Here is a 26,332-nt window from a genome sequence, read left to right on the forward strand (position 1 = left end):
ATTTTTTGGGAGTTATCACACACAATAACTTTCGCAATGAGTGCAGTTTGATGCCTATTTATGCAATAACAAATAAAGACCAGCTACATATAATTATATCTATTTATGACAATAAATAACCTAGCGTTAAATTTTTCACAAGTAAAATGGAGCTGCATAGCAATAAATATTACTTCTTACGAGACACCAACAAATGTTAAATAAACATATATTAATTCAGTGGCCTCTAAGGCTGATTGAGATTGCATTTAATGGCGAACAAATATTTACTAGAAATATTTCTGGATCATTTTAATGGTTGTTTCAGTCCATTAGCTAACATAGGAGACGACACATTTAAAATTTCTTTCGTCAGTGGCTGTATGTCATCACTGTCATATTGGTTACAACTAGCTCCATAATGACCTTGATATTCTTAATATCGTAGACACCAAATATAATCCACTACTCTTACAGAATTACCCAATTACCTCACTCTATATATATTCAAAACCATTCTCTGGATACTTGCACTTCACTGCATATCAGCAAGTATAATTGTTATACTTGCTTTTGGAACAATAATATTAGAACCATGCCCACAAAGTATGTCATTTTCAATCATCCTCTACTATAAAAAGTTCTGGTTATACTAGCAGCCAAAAAAATATCATTAAAAGTAGTCAAAATTTTATTATAGATTAACACTGATATTCCATAAAAATATTACTTAAAGTCACATCGTTGTTGATCAATCATATCCAGCGGTAAATAATATGTGCCAATAAAAATTATAAACAGTAATATTTATGAGGCTTTTAGTGGCACTTTCAACTGTCGGTCAAGGTTTTGCCGACAATCAGTAAAAATATTCGTAAATGTTATTTCAACGATTACCGTTAAATATATAGTGGTATTTGACCGATCGCTGGCATACAATAATAATTAGTGATATTTTTCTAAATACCGATAAATTAGTGGAGCTCTTGTTTGGCTTTTACAAATTTTAGTGGCATTTGTGAAAATGCTGCTAAATTTGATTACTTAATTTTATTATTTTTTAATTTCATTGGCACTATAATTAAGCTAAATTTAAATAACCTACATTATAGTGCAATAGAATATAATATTATTTTCTAGACAACCTTATAAACAATAAGTTCACAAATAATATATATATGTTGATTTTCTAAAAGAATATACAAAAGTATGGAGTAAACAAAAGATTAACACAACTTCTTCACCTCCCTATATACAATTTATATCATTATTACACATAAATTATATAAATTAAATACAAATTTTTATATATTTATCTTGTTTGATATTTCATAATTTTTTTCTTGCCTTCTTAGCTAGAAAAAATACATAATTTTTTCTTATTATCTATTTTAGATAACTATATATATATATATATATATATATATATATGGTTGGCACGAAACGTTATTAATGGCACAATTTAAAATTTAAATAGGTGATGACACAATTTAAAATTTAAAATAGGTGATGACACAATTTAAAATTTCTTTCATTAATGGCCATGTGCCATATGCGTGGTGTTATCTCTAGAGAATCTTCTACTGCTTAGGCTTAAGCCACACAAGAAAGTTAAATACAAACGACTCAATTTGTATCATTAGAAGACTTGACTTTAACTCATTATTTATATTCTTTGTATGCATGGAAATCATGCAAAATAATAATAGACTAATATTCTAATAAGAAAAACTAAATCTAGCGCAAGACTTTACTTAAAGTTCACAAGAGAGTTGCCCACAACGTCCTCTCTCCCTCTCCATCTCTCTCTATATATATTCAAAACCATCCTCTCAAATACTTGCACTTACACTGCGTATCTGCAAGTCAAGTTCTTCTACTTGCTTTTGAGACAATAATATTAGAACCATGGCCACAAAGTATGTCCTTGTAACACTTTTCATCATCATTCTTCTTCCTTGTTCCTTTGCAGGGATCCAGCTTCCGAAGACAGGGGGACTGGGTCGGGGTAGAAAGATAAGAAACTCGTTGCTCGACATCGCTGACCTGATTGGTGATTTTCTGCCACCAGTGACGGGAAAAACAAATCAGACAACGCAGTCTAACAGCAGCATCAAATATCGTAGCATCACATATCCTTACATCAACATCACAAATATGTATTACATCGACGTCATGATCGGCACCGGGGCGGTGCCCTATGCTGATTTCATCTTGGACATGAGTAGCGATCTCATCTGGACTAATTGCAACTCCACCAAATCCGCCACTTCCTTGGTGATCCCATGCCCCAAAGTGTGCTCATCTCTAGTGGGGAATCTCGAATGCCCCAAAGAGTGCTCTTACAACTTTACTTACGATCAGCAGGATTCCACCCAAGTCGCTGTTGCGAGAGATAAGTTTACCTTGGGGAACCAAGTACTCCCAGATATCGTCTTCGGATGCGGCACCCAGAACGAAGGCCTCTTTAACAACGCCTCCGACATCCCCGGCATCATCGGGTTGGGAATGGGGAATCTCTCCCTAATATCCCAAATGAACTATGAGAATTTCTCTTACTGCCTCAATTCTAATTCTTCGGAAATAAGCCCTCTCTTCCTTAATGTTTCGCACCCTAACATGAAAGGAAACCAAGTTCATTCCACTCCTTTAATCCAAAGCCCTGGCATCACCAGTGGCTACTATGTCGGCCTAATGGGGATATCGGTTGATGATAAACCCCTACAGATTCCGAGCACAACGTTCTCTTTACTGCCAGATGGGAGTGGAGGGGTGGTCATGGACTTCGGTTTTTTTTTGACTTACCTACAGAAAGAAGGATATGAGCAAGTGAAGCAGGCACTTGTGTCCAATGTGAGCTTGTCCCAGAAGAATGCCTCAGCGATCGAGTTCGACCTCTGCTTCTCAATCTCTGATCCGAACCAACTTCCCATCCTGCCGACAATAACGCTGCACTTTGACGGCGGGGCTGATATGGTGTTGGACCCTTATAATTACATGTTATTATACGAGGATCATGATGATAATTTGCTATGCTTGGCTATATTACCGACTGACGGGACATCGTACTTGGGGTATCTGCTACAGGAGGACAAGCACATAGTCTACGATCTCAAGAATTCGATGCTATATTTCCAGGCCGCGGACTGCGGAACCTCTATGAACCAGCTCATTCCCATATCGGGTTCGGATTTATCTTTTCAAGTCGGAGTCGGATTTTATTTTCAAGTCCTAGTCGTATTTATGTTTCAAATCCTAGTTGGATTTTAGAGTTGTTTTATGTGGAATCTGTTTGTTTTTAGAATTGTGTTGGATTATAAGTTTTACTTTTTTTATATGTAGTTCCCTTAGGATTGGTGGCAGGAGACTAATGATTTGTTGTGCGTGATTATGTAATATGTATCCATAACGATGGCATATCGGTCTTGGGAATTCTACGACATGCGGACAAGCACATCTTCTTGGATCTCTAGTCTTTAATTCAAGACGGCGAACTGCAACTCCTTCACTTGATCTATTTCGGCCATGTATACCTTTTAGTCTACGTATGTGTACTAGTGTGTAAATAAGGAACTCACCTTTTCGCACTCTAGTATGAGTGATGGAAACGTGAAAGATCCATGGTTTCCGGCATGTTGTCTTAGTTGTTCTTGTGCTTTCTGATGTCACGTATAATATACTGTATACACGCTAGTGTATAATACATGAAATAAGAATGGTGTTGTATTTCTCGTAAATTCCCTATCAGTGCAAAATGACTATTGCATAGAACAAATAAGCCTTCAAGCTTTAGGCCCAACGGCCTTACACTAAATTAATACAGGCTTGAAAGCCCAAAGCGGCGATAATCCAAGACCAGACCAAAGTTGAGGCCTTGAACAAGGCTAGGACTGCTAACGATGCCCATAGGTTCGGTCATGGGCCCGAATCCGAAGCCTGCCCCCTTCTCTTCTTCCGCGTCCGTACTCGTCTTCTTCCTCTCTTACACCGGTGACCTCCTCTCCGTTCTGTTGTCTCTCCTTGTCTCCCTTGTCCTCCCGTTCTATTATATACACATTGAATTATAAGTAATATATTCATTCATATTATAATTTGTTAATAGCAAGCACGTTTTGAGTGTACATACAAGTAAAATTATTTCCTAGCTTTTTCTCCAGTTGCGGTTGGCACGTTAGTTTTCGTCAAACATAACCAAGTATTTCAGATCTCAGTGATAGAGGCGTATAAGCTAACAAACGTTCCATGGCATTAATATGTAAGTAAACACGATAAATAAAAATGCGGCCTATGGTTATGTTTGCAGACTTGATAGCCATTCATTCCTCTTGCCGTCCTGCGTGCTAACATCTACTATCTCACTTGTCCTTATCTTTCATCCCTATTTATTAATTGTCATTAATTAAATTCTCTACTCAATCCTTCAAAACTGAAGATCGTAACGGCGCCAATTATATTTCCCCTGCTGAGGAACTAACAAGGTCAGCAATGGAATTAGCACAAGAGCAACCCTCCTCCGGAGACACAAGCCTATTGTCAATTCCACAACCGCCCATCGATGCTAGCATCGTTACTAATCCAACATTAGGTGATGGTGCTCTACGTGAATTCATGTGCCGTTCACTCTACAATGCTGCGACATCAGGAAAAATGGAGGCCGTAGTAGAACTATTAGGAAAGACAACAGAAGGTGTTCCTTTAGGCGAGCTCCATGGGTCCTGCCGCCTTAGCGAGGTCACCGCCGAGAGGAACACGGTGCTTCACATAGCCGCGGGGCTTGGTCACGTAGACCTTGCAAAGAAGGTCTGCGGCAAAGACGGGTCCCTGTTAGTATCTGAGAATTCGAGGTATGTGAAGTGACCATATATATATTCTATAAACTTAAGCTGATAGATAACGGTGATTTCAATCTTTTTATATTCTTACAAGGTCTGAGACCCCTCTGCTCTGTGCGGCGAGGGCAGGGCACCATAATATGGTCTCCCTCTTCATCACCCAGTTAGCACTGCAGCACGGCAACCGAGTGAAAGAGGTGCTGACGAAGAAGAATAATGCGGGAAACACTGCTTTGCATGAGGCGGCACGGCACGGCCACCGTGAAGTGGCGGAGGTGCTTATGACGGAGGCTCCGGAATTGGCATCGGAGGTGAACCAAGCTGGTATGTCTCCTTTGTACCTGGCCGTCATGAGCAGGTCTACAGGTGTTGTGCAGGCTTTGATACGGTCTGAGAATGCATCATTTGCTGGGCCAAACCGGCATACTGCGTTGCATGAAGCTGTTACTCAAAGCAGAGGTTAAGTATTTAGGTAATTTTCGTTATTAATTGTCTTGACCCAAGTGAGGTAGCACAAGTCTTGATGTTTTCTACTATCTTTAACATTAGAAATTACATCAATGCTGCTCGATTGGAAGCCTTCTCTGGCCTACCAGGGTGATGCCTCGAAAAGCATTCCATTGCATTATGCTGCATCTGACAGTGATATAAAGATAGTGAAAATGCTGTTAGATTCTACTCCATTTACGGTTTACTTGCAAGACGAACATGGTTGGTCACCAATACATGTTGCAGCACGCATGGGCCATGTTGATATGATCGATTTGCTCATAAAAACTTGCCCTGATTCTGTTGAGATTCTTGACGAGCAAGGTTGGAACTTTCTTCATGCTGGAGTCGAAAGGGGAAGGCTCTCGGTTGCTCGCTATGTTCGTCAGCATTCAACACTAGTGAAGCTTATAAACGAACAAGATCACGGAGGAAACACACCGCTGCATTTGGCAGTAATCAACCAGGATTCAAGCACTGTTTCCCAACTTTTGAAGGTCAAGGGAATACAAGCTAGCATTATGAATAATGAGGGTCATACACCGTTAGATCTTACTGCTAGATCAACTAGCTTCTTCCCCATGGTAAAGACTTCACACCTATACCTTTGAAGTTATGGAAATTCAAGTACTTATGCACAATTGTCTCACCATACCGCTTAATATGCATGGCCAATAAAGATTAAAAATGAAGAGTAGATTACAAACTAAATGTTGATTTCTCTGATAAATATGCAGGCAAGCATCCTGGTGGCCTTGAGTGTTTCTGGATCCCAGTTCAGTTCACAACGTCAAGACCATCTCAAACCTTGGAAAGGTGAAACTTCACCTATGCAAACCAGCAAAAACCTTACCATCGTTGCAGTACTAATCGCCACCATCGCCTTCTCTGCCACATTCAACGTGCCCGGTGGGTACGACAGTGACGGTAAAGCGAATGTATGTGACACAATCCAATACAAAGTGTTCATGGTGTTTGATACCATAGCTATGACCTCTTCAGTTATTGCCACTATATTGCTCGTAGCTGCAAGGGTAGCTCATGCAGCTAGCGAATTAGCCACATTTATCATGGCCACAGTTTGTCTGTGGATTGCACTAGTAAGCATGAACATAGCTTTTGTTGCTGCTGCACTAATTGGAATGGGGAAGCATCCCCTCTCTTACTTCATAGCTTGGCTTTCAATCCTTGCCATCTTTTTGCTAATGGGTGCTCTATACGCTATGGGCTGTGTAGCCCCAATTGGTGCACTAGTACAATTCCAACTTTGCAACCATCAAGAGGAGCAGCAGCACACGAGAAAGCGTATTGAAAAACAGTATAGGGCTGTGTTTCCATTAGTTAAGGGAATTTTTTGGTTCATTCTGGTAAATTTAGTTGTTTATGTTGTAATTTCTATTGTATTACTAGTCATAGAGACATTTTGATATTTCTTTGTTGATGTGAAGCAACTTTCCTATGTATCATATCGTTTATCCGGCGTCTACAATGGATAGTATCAGTAAATGGACAGTTACATCGTTAAGATTCAATCTTCAAATTAGTAGAACTTTTGTACAACTTTGTGAAATTAACTGCTACTGTACATAGTCTTCCTATAGTGACTTATCATTCAACTAAAGATGCCATTGTTTCCCACTGTCTCAAGAAAAAAGAAAAGAAAAAAGGGGGGAAAAAAAAGCATGCTTACTGATGCCCGTTAAAAGTTGAAGGTTCCCTTAATGAAGGTAGAGATGGTTTCCATCCTGAACCCTCACCTTCATCCATTAAGGCAAATCCAAGACTAGAAAGATAATCTCTAATGCTATCTGATTTAGAAAACTGCTTACTTAATCTAGCTCGTTGCCTTTCTTCAATCATCTCAAGCACTTGATCCTCTGTTAGACCAGCTCTCGCAAGTGCTTTGTCCTTCAACTGCTGCACAACCTGGTTATAGATGAATTTCTGTTAGGACAAAAGAGTTGAGAGAAGATAACAAAGTAGTCAAGCTTCATCTACTTCTGAACTACCTCAGAAGAAGTGGCAGGTGGCATCAGTCCTAGTATGACAAGGTGGTTCTTGATTTCCTTTGCTAATGCACTTATAGATGGAGCGAAAGATTGTTGTTGCCTCTTTTCCTGCATAAGATAGCAGAAAAGATGCTAAATAGGATGTTTACTCAACAGCTTTATTTAAAGCCCTAGAGGTAAAATTACCTATCTCTGATACTGAGAATGGGTATAATATAATGTTTTCCTGGTTTTAGATTACTTGTTCTTAAGATTTACCAGGTAAATAAGAAATCTCGTTGTAGAACTCATGGACCGGAGAGATTGTACCTTGATTTTACTCAACTCAGTATTTACAATCGTCAGGAGACCCATAAGGAGTTCTTTTAAAACTGGTGCAGTTTTCAGGTCATCTGACATCGATGCCTGAAACTTGGTCCTGAAGTCTGTAATCAAGGTTTGGACATCATCTGGAATTAAATCTTCAAGATTGCCGCTACTGTAGTGATAAACAGCCTCTTCACAATCTTGGAGGGTCTGTGATGGGTAACAGAAATACCATTCATGTATATCTAATAAAAACCATTTTCACGTGTGTACCAAAAGTCCAAAACAACTGAAACATTTCAGTAGCAAGAACATATTCAAATTGTTAGATATTCGCATTTCATGATATCAGGGTGTTTATGTTTCAACGAAACTGAGCTTAAGGCCCTCTTTTCAAAAAAAAAAAAAAGAAAAAGAAAAGAAAGATATTCACGTGTCCAAAGTATAAGTACCTTAAATATGTAAAAAATATTATCAGATGCTACATCAAGCACTCTTGCTGAATAATTGGCTTCAGATCGATAATGTGCACTAATCAAGTAGTATCTCAAACTCAGTGGGTGATAACTTTTGATAATCTAGAAAGAACAAAAGCAGGCACCTATGAGAACTTACCAGAGAAATTTTTGAAAGAACTACAGAAATAAACAGCAAAGATAGTTAGTTGAACATGATATCTTACCTCACGAATAGTTAAAGAACCATCTGTTAATTCAGATTTTGAAATTTTCTTACCATTCTCACGTACAACATTGATATGCATCCAATAGCTTACATTGCTCTCGCAGAAGGCAGCACAATTTTGAGCAATCTCATTTTCATGATGTACAGACTGCAAATCCATACCTCCACCATGAATGTCAAAGGAAGATGACAAATAACTGGTACTCATTGCACTGCATTCTATATGCCATCCAGGCCTTCCAGCACCCCAAGGACTATCCCAATAAGGTTCATTAACTTTTGCAGACTGTATGAAATTATAAGATAATTCAATTTTAGAGATCTAGAAGGTGTAAGAAACATAACAAAGATCAAATATAGTTCGAAGATTCATTACCTTCCACAATGCAAAGTCATCCTTGTTCTTTTTCTTCAAATCCGCATGATCTTTAGCTTCTCGTTTTTGCCCAAATGTTAGACCATAGTTCGGAAATTCATCAGTGGAAAAGTACACATCTCCACCAATAGCATAAGCGTAGCCATTTTTAATTATCTATGAAGATACAGAAACAATAGGAAAAGAATTCTCATATGGATTTTTGGTAAATAGACCATTTTATCATCATCACATGGCCCAGCTTTACAGTAGGAAATCAGAAGCAATTCTATGTTGACACCTACATTGTTTGGAGCATTTCAAAACTATTCTATTTTGACAAAGTGTTTATAAGTGCAAAAAGCAGTTTTGTCTACTCTGCATGACCATGCTTCTATTTGTCGACAATATGCCTTCTTACAAGAACCCAATATTACCAAATAATATCGAATTATTGAGATGATAAATGATTAATTTGATGCGATAATAAACTCATAATGAATAAACTTTTCAACTTCATCCTACATTCCTACTCTAGCAACGAGATAGACAAACAAATAAACTTTTTAAGTTTTAGCTATTTAGTTATTTGTATACATTATCTCATTCCTATATTTAAATATAACATATATGACTAACTCAACAAGATAGAAAAACAAATTGTCGCCTAAGTATTTCTCATGAAATCTGTTATTCAATCTTTCCTTGGTTGGAAACTATAAGTGTTAATCCTGGAATTTATTATGGAGAAAATCCCTCTAATTTTGTTAATCATACAGTTCATTAATAAGCCTGATATTACTCTCTCATTTAAGCTTATTTAGTGCAAAATACAAGCAAAGCTCGTCAAAATTTTATCAGTGGAATAGACAAATTTCGTTTCCTATTTCAGCTGTTATGCATTTAAACTACCCTTTTCCCACCCTGTTTTTGGAATATTCAGTGCTTTCAACAAATTTCACTGTTAAACATAAATAAAGAAAAAGAATTGCTCTGTTTTCCACTATTCTCAGAGAATAATCTGCTGGTGTAAAAAAAAGAAAAAAAAAGGAGTTCAATCAGGTGAAATTAATTCTATTTGTTGAAATAATCATGCATTTTATTGGAAGAAAATAAAGGACTGTGCTTGAAGGGATGTAAGTAGGTACCTGATTAATTAAATCCTTGATATGTTCAATGTAATCTGAAACTCGCGGTTCATGGGTCGGAGGTAAGCACTGAAGAGCTTCTCTATCTTGATGAAATTCTTCAGAGAACCGGTGACTCAAAGCTAATGGGTCTTCTCCCTTCTCATTTGCTTTGCTAATAATCTTACAACAAACATTAGACTGCAGAGGTAAAGTTATGTTGAAGAATCTAAAACCGAGCAAAGTTTATATGAAATCATATGTCAAGATATGTATCTATATGCAGTTTGTTGGCAGATGTCTAGGACAATGTTGGTTCTAGCATTACCTCTGGCAAGATCAGATTCTGTAATGCTGGTTCAAATCTATCTCAGTTTAGCTAAATAGCAATGACGATACTAAGGGTATATCAAATGATTACCAACTACACATCAAATATACGCACCTTGTCATCAATATCAGTAAAGTTCCGAACATAAGTTACATCATAACCCAAGTGTCTCAGATACCTGCGTCAGATAAACAAACATATCAACAACTTGACATCTGCAGATAAGTCTGCAAAATCTCTCAGGTAATGCCTCAAAAAATGGAAAACATATAAATACTACATCATCAACAACATATCTTTCTAAACTCGCATCAGCAAAACCTAAACTCTAAAAAGTTTTTATTTTTTTTTGAAACAAACAACGAAAAGAAACCGAAAAGCCTTGAACCAAGAAGAAGAATGAACACCTGTAGAGGACGTCGAAGACGACGTAGACACGAGCGTTGCCGATATGAGCGAGTGCGTAAGGGGTCAGCCCACACACGTACATGCCGACCTTGCCAGGGTGCTTGGGCACGAACACCTCCTTCTTCTTCGTCTTGCTGTTGTAAATCCTAAGGCTTGGGGATTCCATGGCAATGGTCGAACACTTGGCGGCGGAGTCCGCATTGTAATGGAGGAAGAAACTACGCTGCACTGCTCGAAGGAGGAGAGATCTCGGACGAAGCATCACCACGACACCACTTCTCTCTCTCTAGCCTTCGATCTTGCACAGCGGCGCTCGTGATCTCTCCTGCGAGCCTTGGGCTTGGGACCGGAGGTTTAAAGAGGGAAGAAAACGGTTCGGGTTGGGTTGAGTTCGGATCCGAAAAGATCTTATTTCGATAACGGTATTGCATACGTAAATGCGCAAATTAATATTGATAATTGTGTGATTTTGTCTAACAATGCGTTACTTCTACTGACCAAGAAAATTAATAAACATTATCGGGAATTTATCGGCAGTAAGGATAACTATCCAGTAGTCCGTATCTCCACCGTCCATTTCTTTCTCTGTCACCAATCACCATAGAACTAAACTCACAATAAAGCCAAGCAACAAGTTAGCACCGCAAGATCTAAAGGCAACCGGCGGAGCAGCGGATCGGAGACGGATGCCCTTCTTCCCGGTCTTCTTACCCTCCTTATCGACCACCACTTCTCCCCCCACGCTTATCTTATGCCGCCTCCCCTTCCGAGCAAAAGTCTTGTACCGGATCGCCGACTCCACCACGACCCTAAACACTGCCGACCCGTTGGAGACCTTCGCCGCCCGCGCCGCTGGAGTGCGGCCGTCGCCTGTGAAGTACCCACTTTTATCCGCGGTCTTTTGGTGGCCCTGGTAGAATCCGGGGATGGTGGCGGCGGCGGACGAGTTGGTGGTGGTGGTGGTGGAGTTCAAGGAGAGGGAGAGGGAGATCGGATCGTAGTCGATGCCGAGCTCTTTGTTCTTGTTCTCGATTTCGAGGGTGAAGGAGGCGAGGGCGGTGAGGTTGCCGGTGACAATGGGTGAGGGGAGCAGGGAGAAGGCGGTGAGGTAGAACCGCGGTTTGATTGGTCGGTAGGAGAGCCAAAGGAATAAAGCGACGAAGCCGAGGGTGAGGAGGACGCCGAGGCAGCACCGACAGAAGCCACCAAATTCGGACATCTCACACCGGTGAATGGATTCTTGCGATGGTTGAGAATTTATTCGGTTATATATTTCCTCTTTTTTTTGGGGTCGAAAAGGTGGGAAATTTATTAAAGAGAGAGGGATAGGAGTCAGTGGTCTATTCCATTTGCTCTTTCTATTGTTCCTATTACATAGAAGGTATTTCCAGGTGGGGCTGGCCCACTGGGTTGGGCTCTATCCATTTAAAATGCAAATGGGCCAGGCTCAGGCTCGGGCCAGGTTATTATTATTTAAAAAAAAAATTACAATTGGGCTTCCGAACGCACTAAAATCGCTCCTTACATGGAAAGATAGGTGTTGGGCACCTAATAAGTAATGAAAAATAGTACAAGCACAGCATTATTACAAAGACGGATAGGAATTTATCGTCAGTCAAACTGTGGGAAGAAATATATAAGACAAAGTAGACCCATTAAGATGAGCTAGAAATATATGGAACACTTCTCATCCTTATACGAAGCCAGCATATTCCCATCACCCCCAACAACAAGATTACACTCCACATGCAAGTGATGCCGGTGGGTGTCCCACACCTTCACCTTGAACCGGATGGTCGAGTTCAGCTCGAACCGGAGCTGGACCCGACCGGCCGCCACGTTAGCCGAGAACTGGCCCCAATTCGAGTCACCTACCTTGGGCCCCGCCAAGCTAAACGTCCCCTGAAGCGACGTCGTGTTCTTCGGCGGCTGGTAGAATGGAAACAATACCGGACCAGATCCAATCAACCGGTCGAAGTAGTAAACCGAACCGTACATGGTATCGTAATAGATCCCAATTTTCTTGTTCCGGTTCCGATCGGTAACGTTAAAAATAACAGCCGAGCTGGCCGGTTGGGTTATGCCGGGAATCGAGAATGAGGAGAGGTGGAAACGAGGGCGATGTGGACGTAGGCTAAGCCAAAGGACGAACAAAATTATGCCTGTGATTAGGATGAGGGTTAGTAAAACGGAGCAGAGGCATTTGGCCAACCGGGTCGTTAGTTTTTCATGAACCCGGTGTCTGAACCGGGTTCCAGGTGGGTGGTTGGGCCGGGTCTGGGTTGGGAGAGGGGACTGGTACGAGGACATAGTGGAGTGGAGTGGAAGTGGAGGGTGAGTCTCATAGTGTCATGGGAAATGGTGGGATTTTATAGAGGTTGGGATGGTAGGGGCGATGTGTGATTGGAGAGTTGAGAGAATTAAACTTCTTTATACTTTCAAAGATGATAGAAATTATTTTTTTTATTAAAGTAGCACCGAGAAAGGAATACTAGGAAGAAAAGAATATATGACGGTGTAATCAAAATTGTACCTTGCTTCATAGTTTGGGCATGTGGAATCTAGAGTATGCCTTGGCTGGAGGTTTTGAACTTTATTATTATAGAGGATATGTATATATAGGCGACAGTGCGTTATAAGATATAAGTTCAAGTCCCCTGATCGAGGTTGTAAAGTGATTTATCTGGAGCTTTGAGTTGGGATGAGAATATATGGGAAGCTTGAGAATGGTGTCATATAGGAATTTTTAATATTGCAGCCAAAAGTTGGACAGTATTGAGTAAATTTTGGCTTATGCATTGCATTTTTAATATATAATGTGCTTGCAAAAAGAGTCCAGATTATGCTATTGAAAAAAGTTCTGTACTTTTCTCATTTACTTCAAGTGTAACTTTACGACTATTCCATTGCCATTGTACGTAACTCCTAATAATATATATTTGGATTTAGCTCGATCTCTTGCATTAATCCTAAAACAAAATATGTACAGGAGGAATTCAAAGAAATAGTGGTGCAACCACTGATTTTTATTTCTTACAATTGGAAGCAGAAGGGTTAATTCAAAGTAACACTAGCAACCCAGTTGCTCAACGATCAAACTCATCACTGGCCATAAACCCTAAACCCAAATCAACAATACTGAAACAAACTGATCACTCAAGCATTCACAACTCCACGCTTAACTCAAAGAAACCCAATCAAAATAAAGAAAACATAAGCAGAAACAACCCCGAGATAAAACAGTAGAACACATCGATCCTGGTAGCAGCCGAGCTTGGCGGCGGCGGAGGGTTGACGGCGGAGCAAACTTTCCTTATCTCACCGCTATGGTGCGTAAGAGCACCAATCTTTCCCATGGTGACCATGGAAGTCACGAAGTCATTAAAGAACTCCTCCATGTTGGTGGCGTTCACATGGCCGTCGACGTACGCCTTGGTGACGGTGTCGTTAAGCAGAGCCTTGTCGGAGACGAAGAGCCCTCTCCCCCTCGATACTTGCGCGTAGTAGCTGAAGTCGAACGTCGACGAGCTGTTGGGATCCATTTCCACAAGGGTGCTCATATCTTTAGGCTTGCATTGGCTCTTTAGCACTGTTGTGTAGTTCGCGTCTAGGGTTGGATCCACGTCGCCCTTTCCGGTGAAGTTGTAGAGGCGATCCGAGAAGGAGCTGCAGTGTGATTTCCCAATGGTGTGTGCACCTATTTTTGCGATGTATGCATTAGTAAATATTTGTTTGTTATTTAGATGCAAATTGCTTGAAAAATGTTAGTTTATTTCAAACATGTCGCTTTTAAAGTTATTTTTTTTGGAGGAATTTCAAATATGGCCCTGATAAAGTTGACTTTTGAAAAGAAACAAAAATGTAATTTTTGCTCCATTATTTAGGATAAATAATGATAGAGAGATGATAGCTAAGATTTAATTAAGGCTTACAATATATTATGTAGAAGAGGATAGAAGAGAGAGAAACTATATTTTGTTAACAAGTTTGAAGAACGAGATATAATGACTAAATTTATAAAAGGAAAAAAGATAATTATAATATGTTTTATGTCTATTCTTTACATTTTTCTTTCAAGTTTGGATGAAAAAATAATATAGTTTCATACTAGTCTAGCACAACAGCTAAAAGTGATATAAATAAAAGTTTGATTCTATACTATAAGTATGTTTAATTTGTAATTTAGCTCCGAGGATAATATAATATCCTTACTAATTCTACTCTCAAACTGGGCCCGATCGAGTTTAGTATACCTGATAGAACAACGAGGTCCTTGGCTGTGAGATTCTTCTTGGCGAAGAAGGCTTTCAGATCGTCGATGCTCGCCGTCGGCAGAGGGATGTTGTTGATGACCTCGGATGCCGCCGATGTATTCCCGTCTCTTCGCCCGAGCGTGATATTGTAATCCGGTCCATTGGTCTTGAGAAAGGAAAATAAGTTTTAGATCAAAATCTTGGTAGATAAAAGGAGATGCATGGAGGTGGATACCAAGAAAACCGAGTCACGAGCCGCCAATGCGATGATATCCGCACAAGAGACGATCCCTGGACAAACTTCCTCCAACTTAGCCTTGATGCCGTCGATCACGTCGAATCCACGAAGCCCTACGTTTGCAGCTGCATCCTTCTCCGCGGTATTATTCGCGGTAGAGTTCAATAATATCGATGCCTCGCAACCCTAGTTAGGTCAAGAAATTAATTGATTATAAGAGCATTCATGAAGAAGGATATAGAATATTGCATGCATTATACTACTTACCCCAACAAAGCAATCGACGAAGTGTAATCTTAGCAACGGTCCGGCGAGATCTGGCGATTTAGCCAGGATGGCCGTCAGCTCGTCGCGAATGATATGCTCTGCATGGGGGCATGAAGTGTTGTAGAAGCCATACACCGTATGGGCTTCTGCTGAGCGTAAGAAACTAAGCACAAGGGCTACAGAGAACAAGGAGTACGTGGAGAGAGCTTTGGAAACCATCTTCTCTCTCTCTCTCTCTACTCTCTCTCTCTCTCTCTCTCTCTCTCTCTCTCTCTCTCTCTCTCTCTCTCTCTCTCTCTCTCTCTCTCTCTCTCTCTCTCTCTCTCTCTCTCTCTCTCTAAGTGGCTGGAAGGATAAGAGATTACTACTCTGGGTGAGGCTGAGTTCAATAGTGAAGGATTGCACCATGTTATATAGGTGAACATTAAGATTGGAACATGCCACACAATGTGGTGTTATGTCATCCAAGATATGTTTTTAAATTTCTAATTAAGTGGCCTTAGATTTATTAAGCAAGATGATGCAAGAGAGGGAATCAACTCAGTTGAGGCGTAATGGTTGACTTGGCTAAGTTTGAAGAGGATAGAGTTAATTACCACAAAATCACCAAATTGTCGTGCCAAACTTATAAACTTGAAGATTAATGAAAAGTGTTGTTCATGATCTGTTCGAATATTTACGGTTTGAATCAAGGGAATTCTATGAACATTCCTTAAGCTTCAGATAAATGGAAGTCATATTATATAACGATGGGACGATGTACACCCTGGAATTCTTCACTAGTTGGAAGGATAAATAAAAATATATGATATTATACGAGTTGCATTCTTCTTGTAAAGTTCATTACCATCTTGATGATTATCTATCTCCTGAAGTACCTAAGTGAAACACAACCATTCACCAATATTGTAAACTAGAATAAAGGAATAATAATTAATAATAATAAGGTTTACATACTTAAACATATCCTTAGCCCTTCTCTTCCATTTAACTGGCATGAGCAACTACTTTGGAATGATTCTTTCGTAAGATAGTAAGATAGTTGTAGTACACTCCATTTGTACTTTGTACTAACTCAACTGAGAAGTACATCCATGTCAATATGTCAACTATATACATAAAAAAGAGGCAAACAAATGGTACTTTTAGATACTAAAATAATCACATTAGGATATGTAGCTGGAGTGCAGCGTATTTGGAAGATGATGTATAATTCTCTATGCTCTAATAACATTATCTATTTTTTTTAAAAAAAAAATCCGTAGACCGATCAATAATACATTAATCTTCAATTTTCAGTTACAACTTGATATACAAAGTCGAGAATAACGGGCGAAGTCTCTTGCACGCAAGGAGATGGTGTTACTAGATGTCATGGTTCGAGGATGCTATGATACTTCTATTGGAAACAATCAAGGGCTCTGACTTACTGCATCGATCATCGCTCTCTGTTCATTTGTGAAATAAGAATATATTTATTCTAATATAAATCCTTTTTTACTTATATAACAACTAAATCATCATAACTTAGACTTTCTTACACCCATATAGAAGTTCATATTTCGCTCTCCTCTTATTTTATAAGCCCAATTATTTTAATTTAATAAGTTATGATTTTGCCCAATGATAGGACAAGTTATATATTACTTCTTTTACAATTAATTTTTCTTCTTCTCTTCGAAACCAGTCATTAGTGACCTTAAGCTGTAGTTCAACTCTTTCATCGTCGAGCTATCTCCTCCTTCAATGATATCTCCTCCTTCAATGAAATTACACCACCCTTCTCCTCCGACAAGACTACAATACTACTCTCGTTGCAAGAGCATTCCTCTCTCACCTCTCTAAGTATATAAGAAGAGGCAACGAAGGACATCATTTTTTTTTATCAACGACGATGACCCAAATATAGGAACTCGACCAACCAACTCTTTGCTTTCTCTAATAAAATCCTTCTGTTATGTTCCAGCACTAAATCTACTATCGCTACCTCCCAACACTATAAGTCATTTTTATTTTCAATATAAGCCCATTTTGTATATTGTGTTAAATATTTTTTCTTTCACTTACATACTTCATGTATTAGGCTATCATTGTTATAAGATCTATTTGTAACCTTTAATTATATGCATTGCATATATTCTTTATTCAATGTGAACTTATACTATGCACTGTAGATATACAAGTGTATGCTGTATAATTTACTTATGCTTATTACTGTGTATTATATTTCTTTTCTATACTTACTACTATTTTAATTAATCTATTACCTTTGTAGTAGGGATTTGTTTTCTTCATTTGTTTACTTTGAGTTGAAGCTGCAAAAGAAAATGATAAATGAGGTGTTGCATACATTTTTTAAGGTTATCGAAAACATTGAGTAACTCTATCAAATGCAATGCAGAAAAATAAACCCGCGGTTGTGGACAAACTAGTCTGTAGGGTATGGTTCTTATCTACATGGCAGGTTATTTATGCACACTATGAAAATAAGATACTTAGAACTATGTAGCTATTTCTCTAATTTTTGTGATAAAATAACCTCGTAGTATAGGTTAAGAACTCTGCAAATACTAGTGAGGTGCAAGAATATTATCGTGCGCTGGTGCGAGGAATTTTTTTTTTTTTTTTTGTGCGGATACTTGAGAGATAATTAGGGATTTTGTGAAGTACGGGAAATAATTTATATCTTTATATATAGTGCTAATATATTATGTATATAGTCTACATTTTTATTAGTAAAAAATACTAGAAATAGAGATCGATTAACTATTAATACCCACTTAAGGGTATTTTAGTTATTTGGTATAAAAATTCTTAGTTCCAAATACAATTTTACTATACTCACATCATTTTGTAACTATTAAGTACTATACTAGTGTACAACTAAATAGTAGAATAGTTTATACTGATATAAGCTTTCTTCTTCTAGTAAGAGCTATAAAATATTAACCTTACATAGAGAAGAAGGAAAAAAAGGCAACATCCATGTTCACAAATCCTATACTTAGTTAAACACAGACTAAACGACAATACAATAAAGTATCAAGTAAATGATAAATAAAGCAAATTATCAAGTAGAATTATGATCGGAGAGGGACACATCGGAAGAAGCATGGCAAAAAACTTGAGCCCAAAGATTTTAAACAAACTAGGTCAAAGCAAAACATTTCATTCCTCAGCAATTTACCTATAATTGCTGTGATATGAAAAGTATGCCATTTCAACAGTTTATTGCTTCAAGTACCGGTTTGATAATGCCTAGCAAATCAAATTTCATATTACCCAAGTTTAAGCCAGGCGTTAGAAATAGAAGTTTGCATAATTTGGGACGATACTCGAGCTTGAGAAGTGTTATCTACTTCCTCGCTAGTCGACATTATTATTAGTCAATTATTTAAATTTTATAGAGATCATAAAGTCCATGTGCAATCAAGTTCTTTTTTAATTATTATTTTACGTAGCATATATAATTGGCCCTCAAAGAGAAGAAGGTCCATTATTCCACTTGGGCCAAATACAAGCCCATAATATTGAGCTCGAAAAGATTTCACTTACACTAAAATTTTAATCTCTAAGAAAAATATAAGTCCAGTATCCAAAAGATTTGAAAAACAAAAGAGTATCCAATACGTCGGTCCGATTCGAGTTGTCAAGTTGTCATAATAATACAAACACGAACACTACCTACCTATTAAACAATTTATATAGGTTATAAAGATTATCGAATGGTATAAGATATTAAAGCGATATTAAAACATGAACACAATTCATTTACTCGTGTACTATCCAAATCTAATAAAACTAAATTCAAGCTTATTTTAAACCTAGGTTACCATATTGAATCAACTTTTATCACCTATACTGAAAAATATATATATATATATATATTAGCACATGGCTTGGTCGTCTCCAATCTACGTTAATATCACATATCCTTGTAATCACATCCGCAAAATTGAGTGATTTTGGAGATCGCCACAAATCTTATCACTTTATTATGAGCACGATATAATAAATTAATGCCTACTCTCGTTTAATTTGCAGTCAGGATTCCTTATATATATATATATATATATATATATATTTACGATTGTTAATGGTATCTTAGATACATATCAAGAGAGTAGTCGTACATCCAGAACATCTTCTAACGACATAGGATCTCTTCATATCTACCTATCTATCTGTCAGTTAATACATACGGTCTGACCAATGGATGGGCAACCAAAACTTAGAAATCTTTGACCACATAAAAGTACAATAATATAAGGAGATTGTGGATAAGATAGTGATGCGATCTTAATCCATACACTGGAATCCTTTAATCACTCGTTAAAAATAATCCTTTCCCAATCGCCATCTTCGTTTCTTGAAACAGTTGTATGATACGAAATGATGGTTTAACTAACATACGTCATCTAGACTTCTTTTTCTTTACTATAAAAAAAGAGGGAACAGATTCCCTACATCCCCCGTTTCAAGGATTTTCATGCAATCGGCGCATCTGAAGTCCATATCATCCGACCAAAGTTGTACTACACTAGAGTGCTGTCTGGAACCGGAAGAAATAGCCACTTCCATTCCATGACATGCGCGTAGTTGCATGCCATCTCAAATCCCTCCTCTTTCCACTAAGCTTTTTTGAGAATATATCTCTTCCATTCTACTATATATATATATATATATATATATAAATAATATGGGTGTACACGTGTATCAATCTATAATAGTACTTTATATAATTATTTACTTTTTCAATAATTTTGCCCGTGATAATAGGCGCAAGGACTGGTCACATGAACACTAACCGATCACAGCTAGAATCGAGTACTTGTGGGTATGAAGGTTAATTTAAATCTAATATTAGGGTTTGGTTGGGATAGAGGATAAAGTTATATGACAATTGGATCTTATCAAAGTCACTTGCGTGATTCCTTGATCGATTTATTGGCTTTGGGATCGAATAAAGAAAACCGTCTCTGTAACTTTTCCCTGTGCCTGGAGTTATCATGAGTAATGACTATTTGCCATCACTTTCCAAAAAGACTCGTAGGTATGGATAAGAGTAAGGCCCTCAATTGCTAGTTTTCATACTTAATCTCTCATTCTCGGGAAATCCCAATTTTTTCTTCGGAAAAGTAAGTAAAGTTTGCACGCCTCCGATAAAGAGAAAGATATAGTAGAATCATAGAACGGGTGGGGCTAACGAAGTGGACGTCAACCCCATCATACCCTTCCCCTCCATCTGCTCAAGTACTCTTCCTATATATATATATATATATATAACTACAAAACTATATAACCATCTTCTACCTTGTTCAACTTGGAGAAATTTAAGAAGAAGAAGGGAGAGCCGAGGATCAGAAGAATCCATTCATGGCCGAGACCTCGAACTCAGTGAGTCTTATCCAATTCTTACATACTATTCTATTTTAAGTCTTCTTATGTCTGTATCTAATATGCTTTCGTACTTGGGTCATGTTTAATTGGTTGTAGGAATTAGTTTGCCAAGAAACAACAGATCGGATCAAGCCGTCCGATGACTTCGTAGCTCTCGATATTAGAGCCGACGAGGACGATTCTCCGGCGAGTCAACCGGTAACAAAGAGTTAATTGCTTCCCTTTCTTCTTGAATTCATTTATATTTGTATGAATTTACTAATTTCTTTTTAATCTTTTGATAAATTGCTTTAAAAGTTGGTGAAATCCTTCTCTCGAAAGGGATCACAAAGAGTTGGAGGAGGAGGAGAGACGAGGGGGAAGGATGGAGGGGCCATTAACTTAGACGCATCTGGAGGTGAGTTGTGACGGGTTCAGGCTTAACGCGGAGACTTGACTCGGTCGAGTCAATAGTCGTCCAGAGGTTTAGTGAGCTAAGCTCCTCGGCATTTTTTAAGAGATAAAAGAGGAGTTAGTGTCTTTGTCACAATTTGGTAGTTGTATTAATTTCCACATCAAATTGCCGATTTTAACCTTCATATTATCCCTTGGCATCCTTGCCAGAGAATACGCCACTTATCATCCACGTGTCGGACGATGGTGGCCACAACCGGCATCTTCCTACGACGGCCCCTACACCAGGAGGGAAGTTTCGACGAGTTGGCCGGAAGCCCTCGCCGTGGCTGGATCCGAAGAGAGTCCTTTTCGTCTTCGCCACCTTGTAAGCTGCCTTTCTCCATTAATTACAAGGCCAAAATACACTTATCCTCCCATTAAATTTTCGCCTGCCTGCTACGTGCGGCTCTGGTAGTTAAAAATAATTGCCATGGGAAGATAGCTGCCGCCTGTGGTAGTTGTGGTGGGTGTGCTGCCCACCAAAAATTGAACGGCTTTCGATGGTGTTTCCTGGTAGGGCAGGTCCATCTGGGACCGTCCATTTGCTTTTTGGGCCACGCCTGGGGATGGGGGGGGGTACACAGTGTCAGTCGTAAAAAAAATAACGTGGAAGAAGCGGCACGCCGAAGGAAACAAATGGACTGGGGCTTTGAGCTTTCCAAAAGTAACTAATGGGACCATTAAGGACTAGCAGTTAATGGCTGGTGCTTACTGTTTAGCCACTTTGCACGCAATCTTTTGATGGTTTGATTTGGTTGCAGGTCTAGCATGGGGACCTTAATCTTGCTATACTTTACATTGTCCATGGGCAAGATGACAAGTAGCAACTCTGATGCAAGGTGATGCAACTATATATATATATATATTTATATAAATGTATCTTACTACTTTTTTGAGATACTATTTGGAATTAAAGTGGAGAGGAGACTAAGTAGAAGCACACAGTGGAAGAGAGAGGAAAAAGGATAGTTTGACAAGTATGAGAAGGAAAGAGGGTGGGGGGTGACAATTTAGGAGGAAAGAGTATTAGTTTTGGAGGTGGAGATTGGTGTCTGGATTTTATTATTTTTATTTTCTTGGCATTTGGCCGACAAAGGTGTATGGTTTACTAGCAGCTTATTTTTATCTGTTCATGTTTCATGTGGATGGCATGTGAAAATGAGAATAGTATATATTCTTCTTCTTGGGAACTGGGACTCTGTTTAATGTTCCAATGTTGCGAAAAATTCCTACAGCCAGGTGTTTGGCATACTATGAAAAGAGAATAAATAGTTACAGTAATACCAAATATAATTAAATTGTTATGGACAACAGATTCCATCTCTCTTGTTGAAACGAACGAAATCTTAATCAGCTTCAATAGATTTCAAGTACAATTCAGTAACCTTCTCCTGTGAGAAATCAGTGAAATAGCCCTTCTCTACAGTCACTCCCTCCTCTGATGCAAGCCGCTCGACTTCAATCTGTACCTGATCGGCTCCAACTCTACCAGGATCAAGCAGATTACAAGCAACCTCAGCGGAGTCATTCCCGTGCATTAGACCCATTGCTTGCACTGACTTAAGTCCACCTCCTCGCCCGCTCACCTTGCGAGCAATTCTCATCACGACCTCGATGTCGGTAGAACAGACGGGCACATTGTAATTGTCGACCCACTTGGTGGCTCCGATGGTCACGACACCTTTAGATTGAGTTAAGAGGCTAGGACCTTCATCTGGCTTCAGAAGCAAAAACTCTGAATTTAGTGCGCCTGACCATTGATTCCCTGCTGCATTTGGTTTGAAGTAGCCAAGCTCTCTTCTTATATAGTCCAGAGTCCTTCCTTCCCCATGAGCTGCTCCATATAGAAAGGTAGGAACTGCAATGCATTTATACAATGATCTAGTTATCAAAGACAAGAAGTGCAAATATATAGGAAAGAAAAAAAAAGAAAGGAGGAACCTTGAAGTTTGCTTCCAATGTCAGCTGCTGCAGACTTTGCCAGGACTGCAACTTCATCTAGTGAGGCTTGTGCTAAAGGATGAAAGCAGATATGATCAACCACCCCTAGTCTGGGGTGGGTTCCTGAGTGCAAATTGAGATCGATCCCTTCAAAGGCAGATTTAACCATGCTAAACACTGCATTCCTCAAGGGCAGAGCATCAATTGATAAATTTGTACTAGAATTTGAGACAAGTGTATAACCAACTCGATTGTAGTCCTCATCCTTGAACTTGTTGATGATAACTGCTTCTGGGTACCGTTTTGCAGCTTGTTCGATTGATTCCAAGGCAAGAGCATTCTGGCTTTCAGATATATAAAGCTTGCAACAAGTAAGCATCATCGCCTTCCGCATCTTTGGTTTCTTGCACTTCTTCAGAAAAGCTGCAAGATGAGATAATAGCAAATAAAGACAAAACATCCCCAATCCTATCTTAAGAGCTTCAGTGGCCAGCATTGGCTGCATTGCTTAGCCTCTCATAATGGCTAGCAGTCAATAAGTAAGAAAGGAAACTTCAGCCGGAGGAAAAAAAAAGATGCTATCAAGTAAACATTCTGACTCACAAATCATCGAAATGTTGCAGCAAGGCCCTTTGAATTATGCATATTTATTGTCTTTTGTTGCAGCTCAAATCAAAGGTAAATGTTCTGAGTGCTCACAGCATGACATATCAGTAATATTGCTTCCAAAAACAAGATAATATATTTTAGTATTTATAGTACACTGATCCAGATGCTTGGTAAAAGAAGAATTATAGTGAGAGCAGAAAAAGGTAGAGTTTTTTTTCGTCTTTTTTGTGAATGCTTCAGGAGTTGCAAAATATAAACAATTTACTAGTCACGCAAATAAGCGAAACCCTTCCTAGCTGTTCATGCATAACGTCAAATTCTAGCATTTATCTGCTTGAAATGCACACAAAATATACATTCAACCAATCAAAAGTTCAAAACAAACTAATAGTCTAGAAATTTTGACAGGTTCTAAAAAAATCAATCAATCAAATGGTTTTGTCATAGAATTTAGAAGGCCAAATGGTAGGCAGAGTTGCCTACCTTATTGTTTTTACATTATGCTCACGTAACCAAGGAGAGACTGTCCAATCACATAAAAGAACAAAAAAAAAAGCAGAATATGATACATATCTCCAAATGGGTTAAATCATGCAGCACAAATCAAAGAGTGCAAATGGGCAAGACAATAAGAGATCAGATCCACATCAGGCACATCAAGAAGATAATACTGCATCATGCAAAAAAGAAGGCTCTAACAAGAGTTCACTTTTATTGGAAACAACACAGGACTTGCTGCAATTGTGCCGATAAAACATCTTATATAAAACAAACATAAGAAGATTTTGTCAAAGCATCAAAACAGACATGAGTATTACATGTTTTAACATCATAGAAAGATACTTCAGTAACTATTCAAGTGACAGAACAAAAGCTACTCCCATCTTATCCATCTTCTGACAAGAAGATACAATCATTATTATCTAATAAAGAGAAGCAAATAAAGAGAGCACTAGGATTTACAATGTCAAGCACCAGATTTAGAATTTTAAATCCCAGATTCCTTCAACAATGCAGAATAAACATCGTACTTCAAACTAACTCTTAATGTTGCTGAAATAACCCTAAACTATAGCCTGATAGTTTTCATCATGTTCTGAATTTGCTCATTTTCTGGCTCTAAGAGAGGAAAGTCATCCACCAGCTTGTCCAATTGCTCGATACGCTTTGTAAGACGAGATGAAATGAACCCTGGATTAACCCTGTCTATTGAGTTCCATACATCAATCCAACCCCTGTAAAAACCCAGCTCATCGCCCACTGCCACTGGGAAGCCTATCCTTAAGCCCACGTCCCTCCCTTCCTCCTTTCCTAAGAGCAATTCATCATTATACCCATCTCTGAAACCTTCAAGGTACTGTGTTTCATCTAGAAGAACTGAAGAGTCAAGAAAATCATCAGTATCTTTAGATTTTTGACTCCAAGCATCCGATGGCAGGGGAATCCAGTTTGAATTATCCACAATATCTCAATAATCACTATGCCATGGAGCCTCGATTGAAAGAAGGAGATTAGGTCAAGAAATTACACAAAGGATCACATGCATAGTAGCAAAAGATTTTCTGCATTTCTAATCTATCTAAGCTTCAAGCAGTAGGAATTGCCACCTGCCTCCTTGCCTAAAATATAAGATTCTAAACCAAATCCATAGATCACGATAGTAAAAGTTTATTTCTTTTATTTGATAATAAAGACCAGCCGTGATGCAAGAATGCGCAATAAACCCAACTTTACCTTCACAGAGTTTAGAGACATCAAATATGATTCATACAGCAATTCAAGTTTGTTTCAAGCATTGACTTTCAACAAATGATTGTAAGGCTAACGAGGAATCAAATCTGCAGCCGAAGGTAAACCAACTGTAAGTTGAAACTGTTAAAAGGATCAAAGAGGTGAAAGATCCGAGCTATAAAAGGCTTGAATTGAATCCAAAGAACAAATCAAATTGCATCTTGCGTTGTATTTATGCCCCCCCCCCCCCCCCCCCCCCCCCCAAAAAAAAAAAAAAAATTGATTCTCCCGATGTCAACAAAACTTTAATAAGAACATTGGATCTATTTTCTCAAACAGAAAAAGAAAGAACACTGAATCTACAAATGCAACAAAATATATCGCACACCAGAAAAAAAGAACATCAAACCATCTATCGAAAATTCAAAACATTCCTAAGATTTCAATTCAAAAATAAGGAAATTATTAACCAAATAAAACACTACAAAAACAAACAAACAAATTTGCCCATAACTATTCAAGACAAAATTTATTCACCTGAAATCCACTGTGGTTCTTTGGATCGACGCTCGTCGAACACCTAAGGTTAATGTGGCCTCATCAGAACTGTCATAAACCTCCAAAATCTGTGATTTTTTTTACGCAAGGGTGGATAGTTAGGCCAGATGGGTCTTTCCAAAATTTGATCTTTAGAATTCCGAGAAAAAAAAAAACAATTGAAGGGAGGGCGGAGAAGAGTAGGTAGAAATTGGCGGTGGAAATAATCTTTCAATAGTAGTGTCGCAGATATTGGGCTAAGAATGGAAGAAAGAAGCAACGGCTCGTTGGAGAAGAGCGGTGGCAACGATGGTAGCAGATAGATGCCGGCGGCGGTGCCATAACTTACGAGGAAAAGCTCTGGGGGAAGGGGAAAAGAATGATTGTTTCATTCCAGACCC

General features: G+C 38.6%; 9 protein-coding genes across 11 annotated transcripts; 4 read left to right on the plus strand and 5 right to left on the minus strand.

Moving 5' to 3' along the window:
* Positions 1-1,791: 1,791 nt before the first annotated feature.
* Positions 1,792-3,716, plus strand: LOC140762527 (aspartic proteinase nepenthesin-1-like). The gene has a single exon (XM_073100397.1). It carries the CDS (start codon positions 1,888-1,890, stop codon positions 3,247-3,249), a length of 1,362 nt encoding a protein of 453 aa, XP_072956498.1. The 5' UTR covers positions 1,792-1,887; the 3' UTR covers positions 3,250-3,716.
* Positions 3,717-4,464: 748 nt separating this feature from the next.
* On the plus strand, positions 4,465-5,276 carry LOC140762069 (uncharacterized). Its single transcript, XM_073099677.1, has 2 exons — positions 4,465-4,823; positions 4,906-5,276. The coding sequence occupies exons 1-2, from the start codon at positions 4,465-4,467 to the stop codon at positions 5,273-5,275; spliced, it is 729 nt and encodes a 242-aa protein (XP_072955778.1). The 3' UTR covers position 5,276.
* Positions 5,277-5,371: 95 nt separating this feature from the next.
* LOC140762070 (uncharacterized) lies at positions 5,372-6,749 on the plus strand. The gene is made up of 2 exons (XM_073099678.1): positions 5,372-5,884; positions 6,038-6,749. Exons 1-2 carry the CDS (start codon positions 5,372-5,374, stop codon positions 6,725-6,727), a joined length of 1,203 nt encoding a protein of 400 aa, XP_072955779.1. The 3' UTR covers positions 6,728-6,749.
* Positions 6,750-6,831: 82 nt separating this feature from the next.
* LOC140762700 (cysteine--tRNA ligase, chloroplastic/mitochondrial-like) lies at positions 6,832-10,789 on the minus strand. Of its 3 annotated transcripts, none has more exons than XM_073100603.1 (9): positions 10,520-10,789; positions 10,227-10,290; positions 9,803-9,964; positions 8,676-8,831; positions 8,298-8,585; positions 8,068-8,193; positions 7,619-7,825; positions 7,310-7,417; positions 6,832-7,226 (listed from the first exon to the last, which is right to left on the minus strand). In XM_073100603.1, exons 1-9 carry the CDS (start codon positions 10,780-10,782, stop codon positions 6,987-6,989), a joined length of 1,614 nt encoding a protein of 537 aa, XP_072956704.1. In that variant the 5' UTR covers positions 10,783-10,789; the 3' UTR covers positions 6,832-6,986. The 3 variants fall into 3 exon arrangements, with proteins under 3 accessions (XP_072956704.1, XP_072956703.1, XP_072956705.1); XM_073100602.1 differs by having other exon boundaries at positions 9,803-9,982; XM_073100604.1 differs by having other exon boundaries at positions 9,803-9,956; positions 10,520-10,596.
* Positions 10,790-10,905: 116 nt separating this feature from the next.
* On the minus strand, positions 10,906-11,904 carry LOC140762702 (protein NDR1-like). Its single transcript, XM_073100605.1, has one exon. It carries the CDS (start codon positions 11,737-11,739, stop codon positions 11,116-11,118), a length of 624 nt encoding a protein of 207 aa, XP_072956706.1. The 5' UTR covers positions 11,740-11,904; the 3' UTR covers positions 10,906-11,115.
* Positions 11,905-12,185: 281 nt separating this feature from the next.
* LOC140762072 (NDR1/HIN1-like protein 26) lies at positions 12,186-12,830 on the minus strand. The gene has a single exon (XM_073099679.1). It carries the CDS (start codon positions 12,828-12,830, stop codon positions 12,186-12,188), a length of 645 nt encoding a protein of 214 aa, XP_072955780.1.
* A 685-nt stretch (positions 12,831-13,515) lies between these two features.
* LOC140763425 (peroxidase 1-like) lies at positions 13,516-15,639 on the minus strand. The gene is made up of 4 exons (XM_073101617.1): positions 15,279-15,639; positions 15,009-15,197; positions 14,774-14,939; positions 13,516-14,217 (listed from the first exon to the last, which is right to left on the minus strand). Exons 1-4 carry the CDS (start codon positions 15,495-15,497, stop codon positions 13,718-13,720), a joined length of 1,074 nt encoding a protein of 357 aa, XP_072957718.1. The 5' UTR covers positions 15,498-15,639; the 3' UTR covers positions 13,516-13,717.
* Positions 15,640-20,520: 4,881 nt separating this feature from the next.
* LOC140762337 (uncharacterized) lies at positions 20,521-22,303 on the plus strand. Its single transcript, XM_073100074.1, has 5 exons — positions 20,521-20,675; positions 20,775-20,876; positions 20,976-21,075; positions 21,282-21,438; positions 21,875-22,303. The coding sequence occupies exons 1-5, from the start codon at positions 20,655-20,657 to the stop codon at positions 21,954-21,956; spliced, it is 462 nt and encodes a 153-aa protein (XP_072956175.1). The 5' UTR covers positions 20,521-20,654; the 3' UTR covers positions 21,957-22,303.
* Positions 21,965-26,290, minus strand: LOC140762336 (formiminotransferase cyclodeaminase-like protein). Its single transcript, XM_073100073.1, has 3 exons — positions 25,932-26,290; positions 23,055-23,477; positions 21,965-22,971 (listed from the first exon to the last, which is right to left on the minus strand). The coding sequence occupies exons 2-3, from the start codon at positions 23,446-23,448 to the stop codon at positions 22,460-22,462; spliced, it is 906 nt and encodes a 301-aa protein (XP_072956174.1). The 5' UTR covers positions 23,449-23,477; positions 25,932-26,290; the 3' UTR covers positions 21,965-22,459.
* Positions 26,291-26,332: the final 42 nt, after the last annotated feature.

This window comes from Typha angustifolia, chromosome 7 (genome assembly GCF_048772165.1).
Source record: "Typha angustifolia cultivar Huaian chromosome 7, ASM4877216v1, whole genome shotgun sequence".
In the NCBI taxonomy this organism is placed as follows: Eukaryota; Viridiplantae; Streptophyta; class Magnoliopsida; order Poales; family Typhaceae; genus Typha; species Typha angustifolia.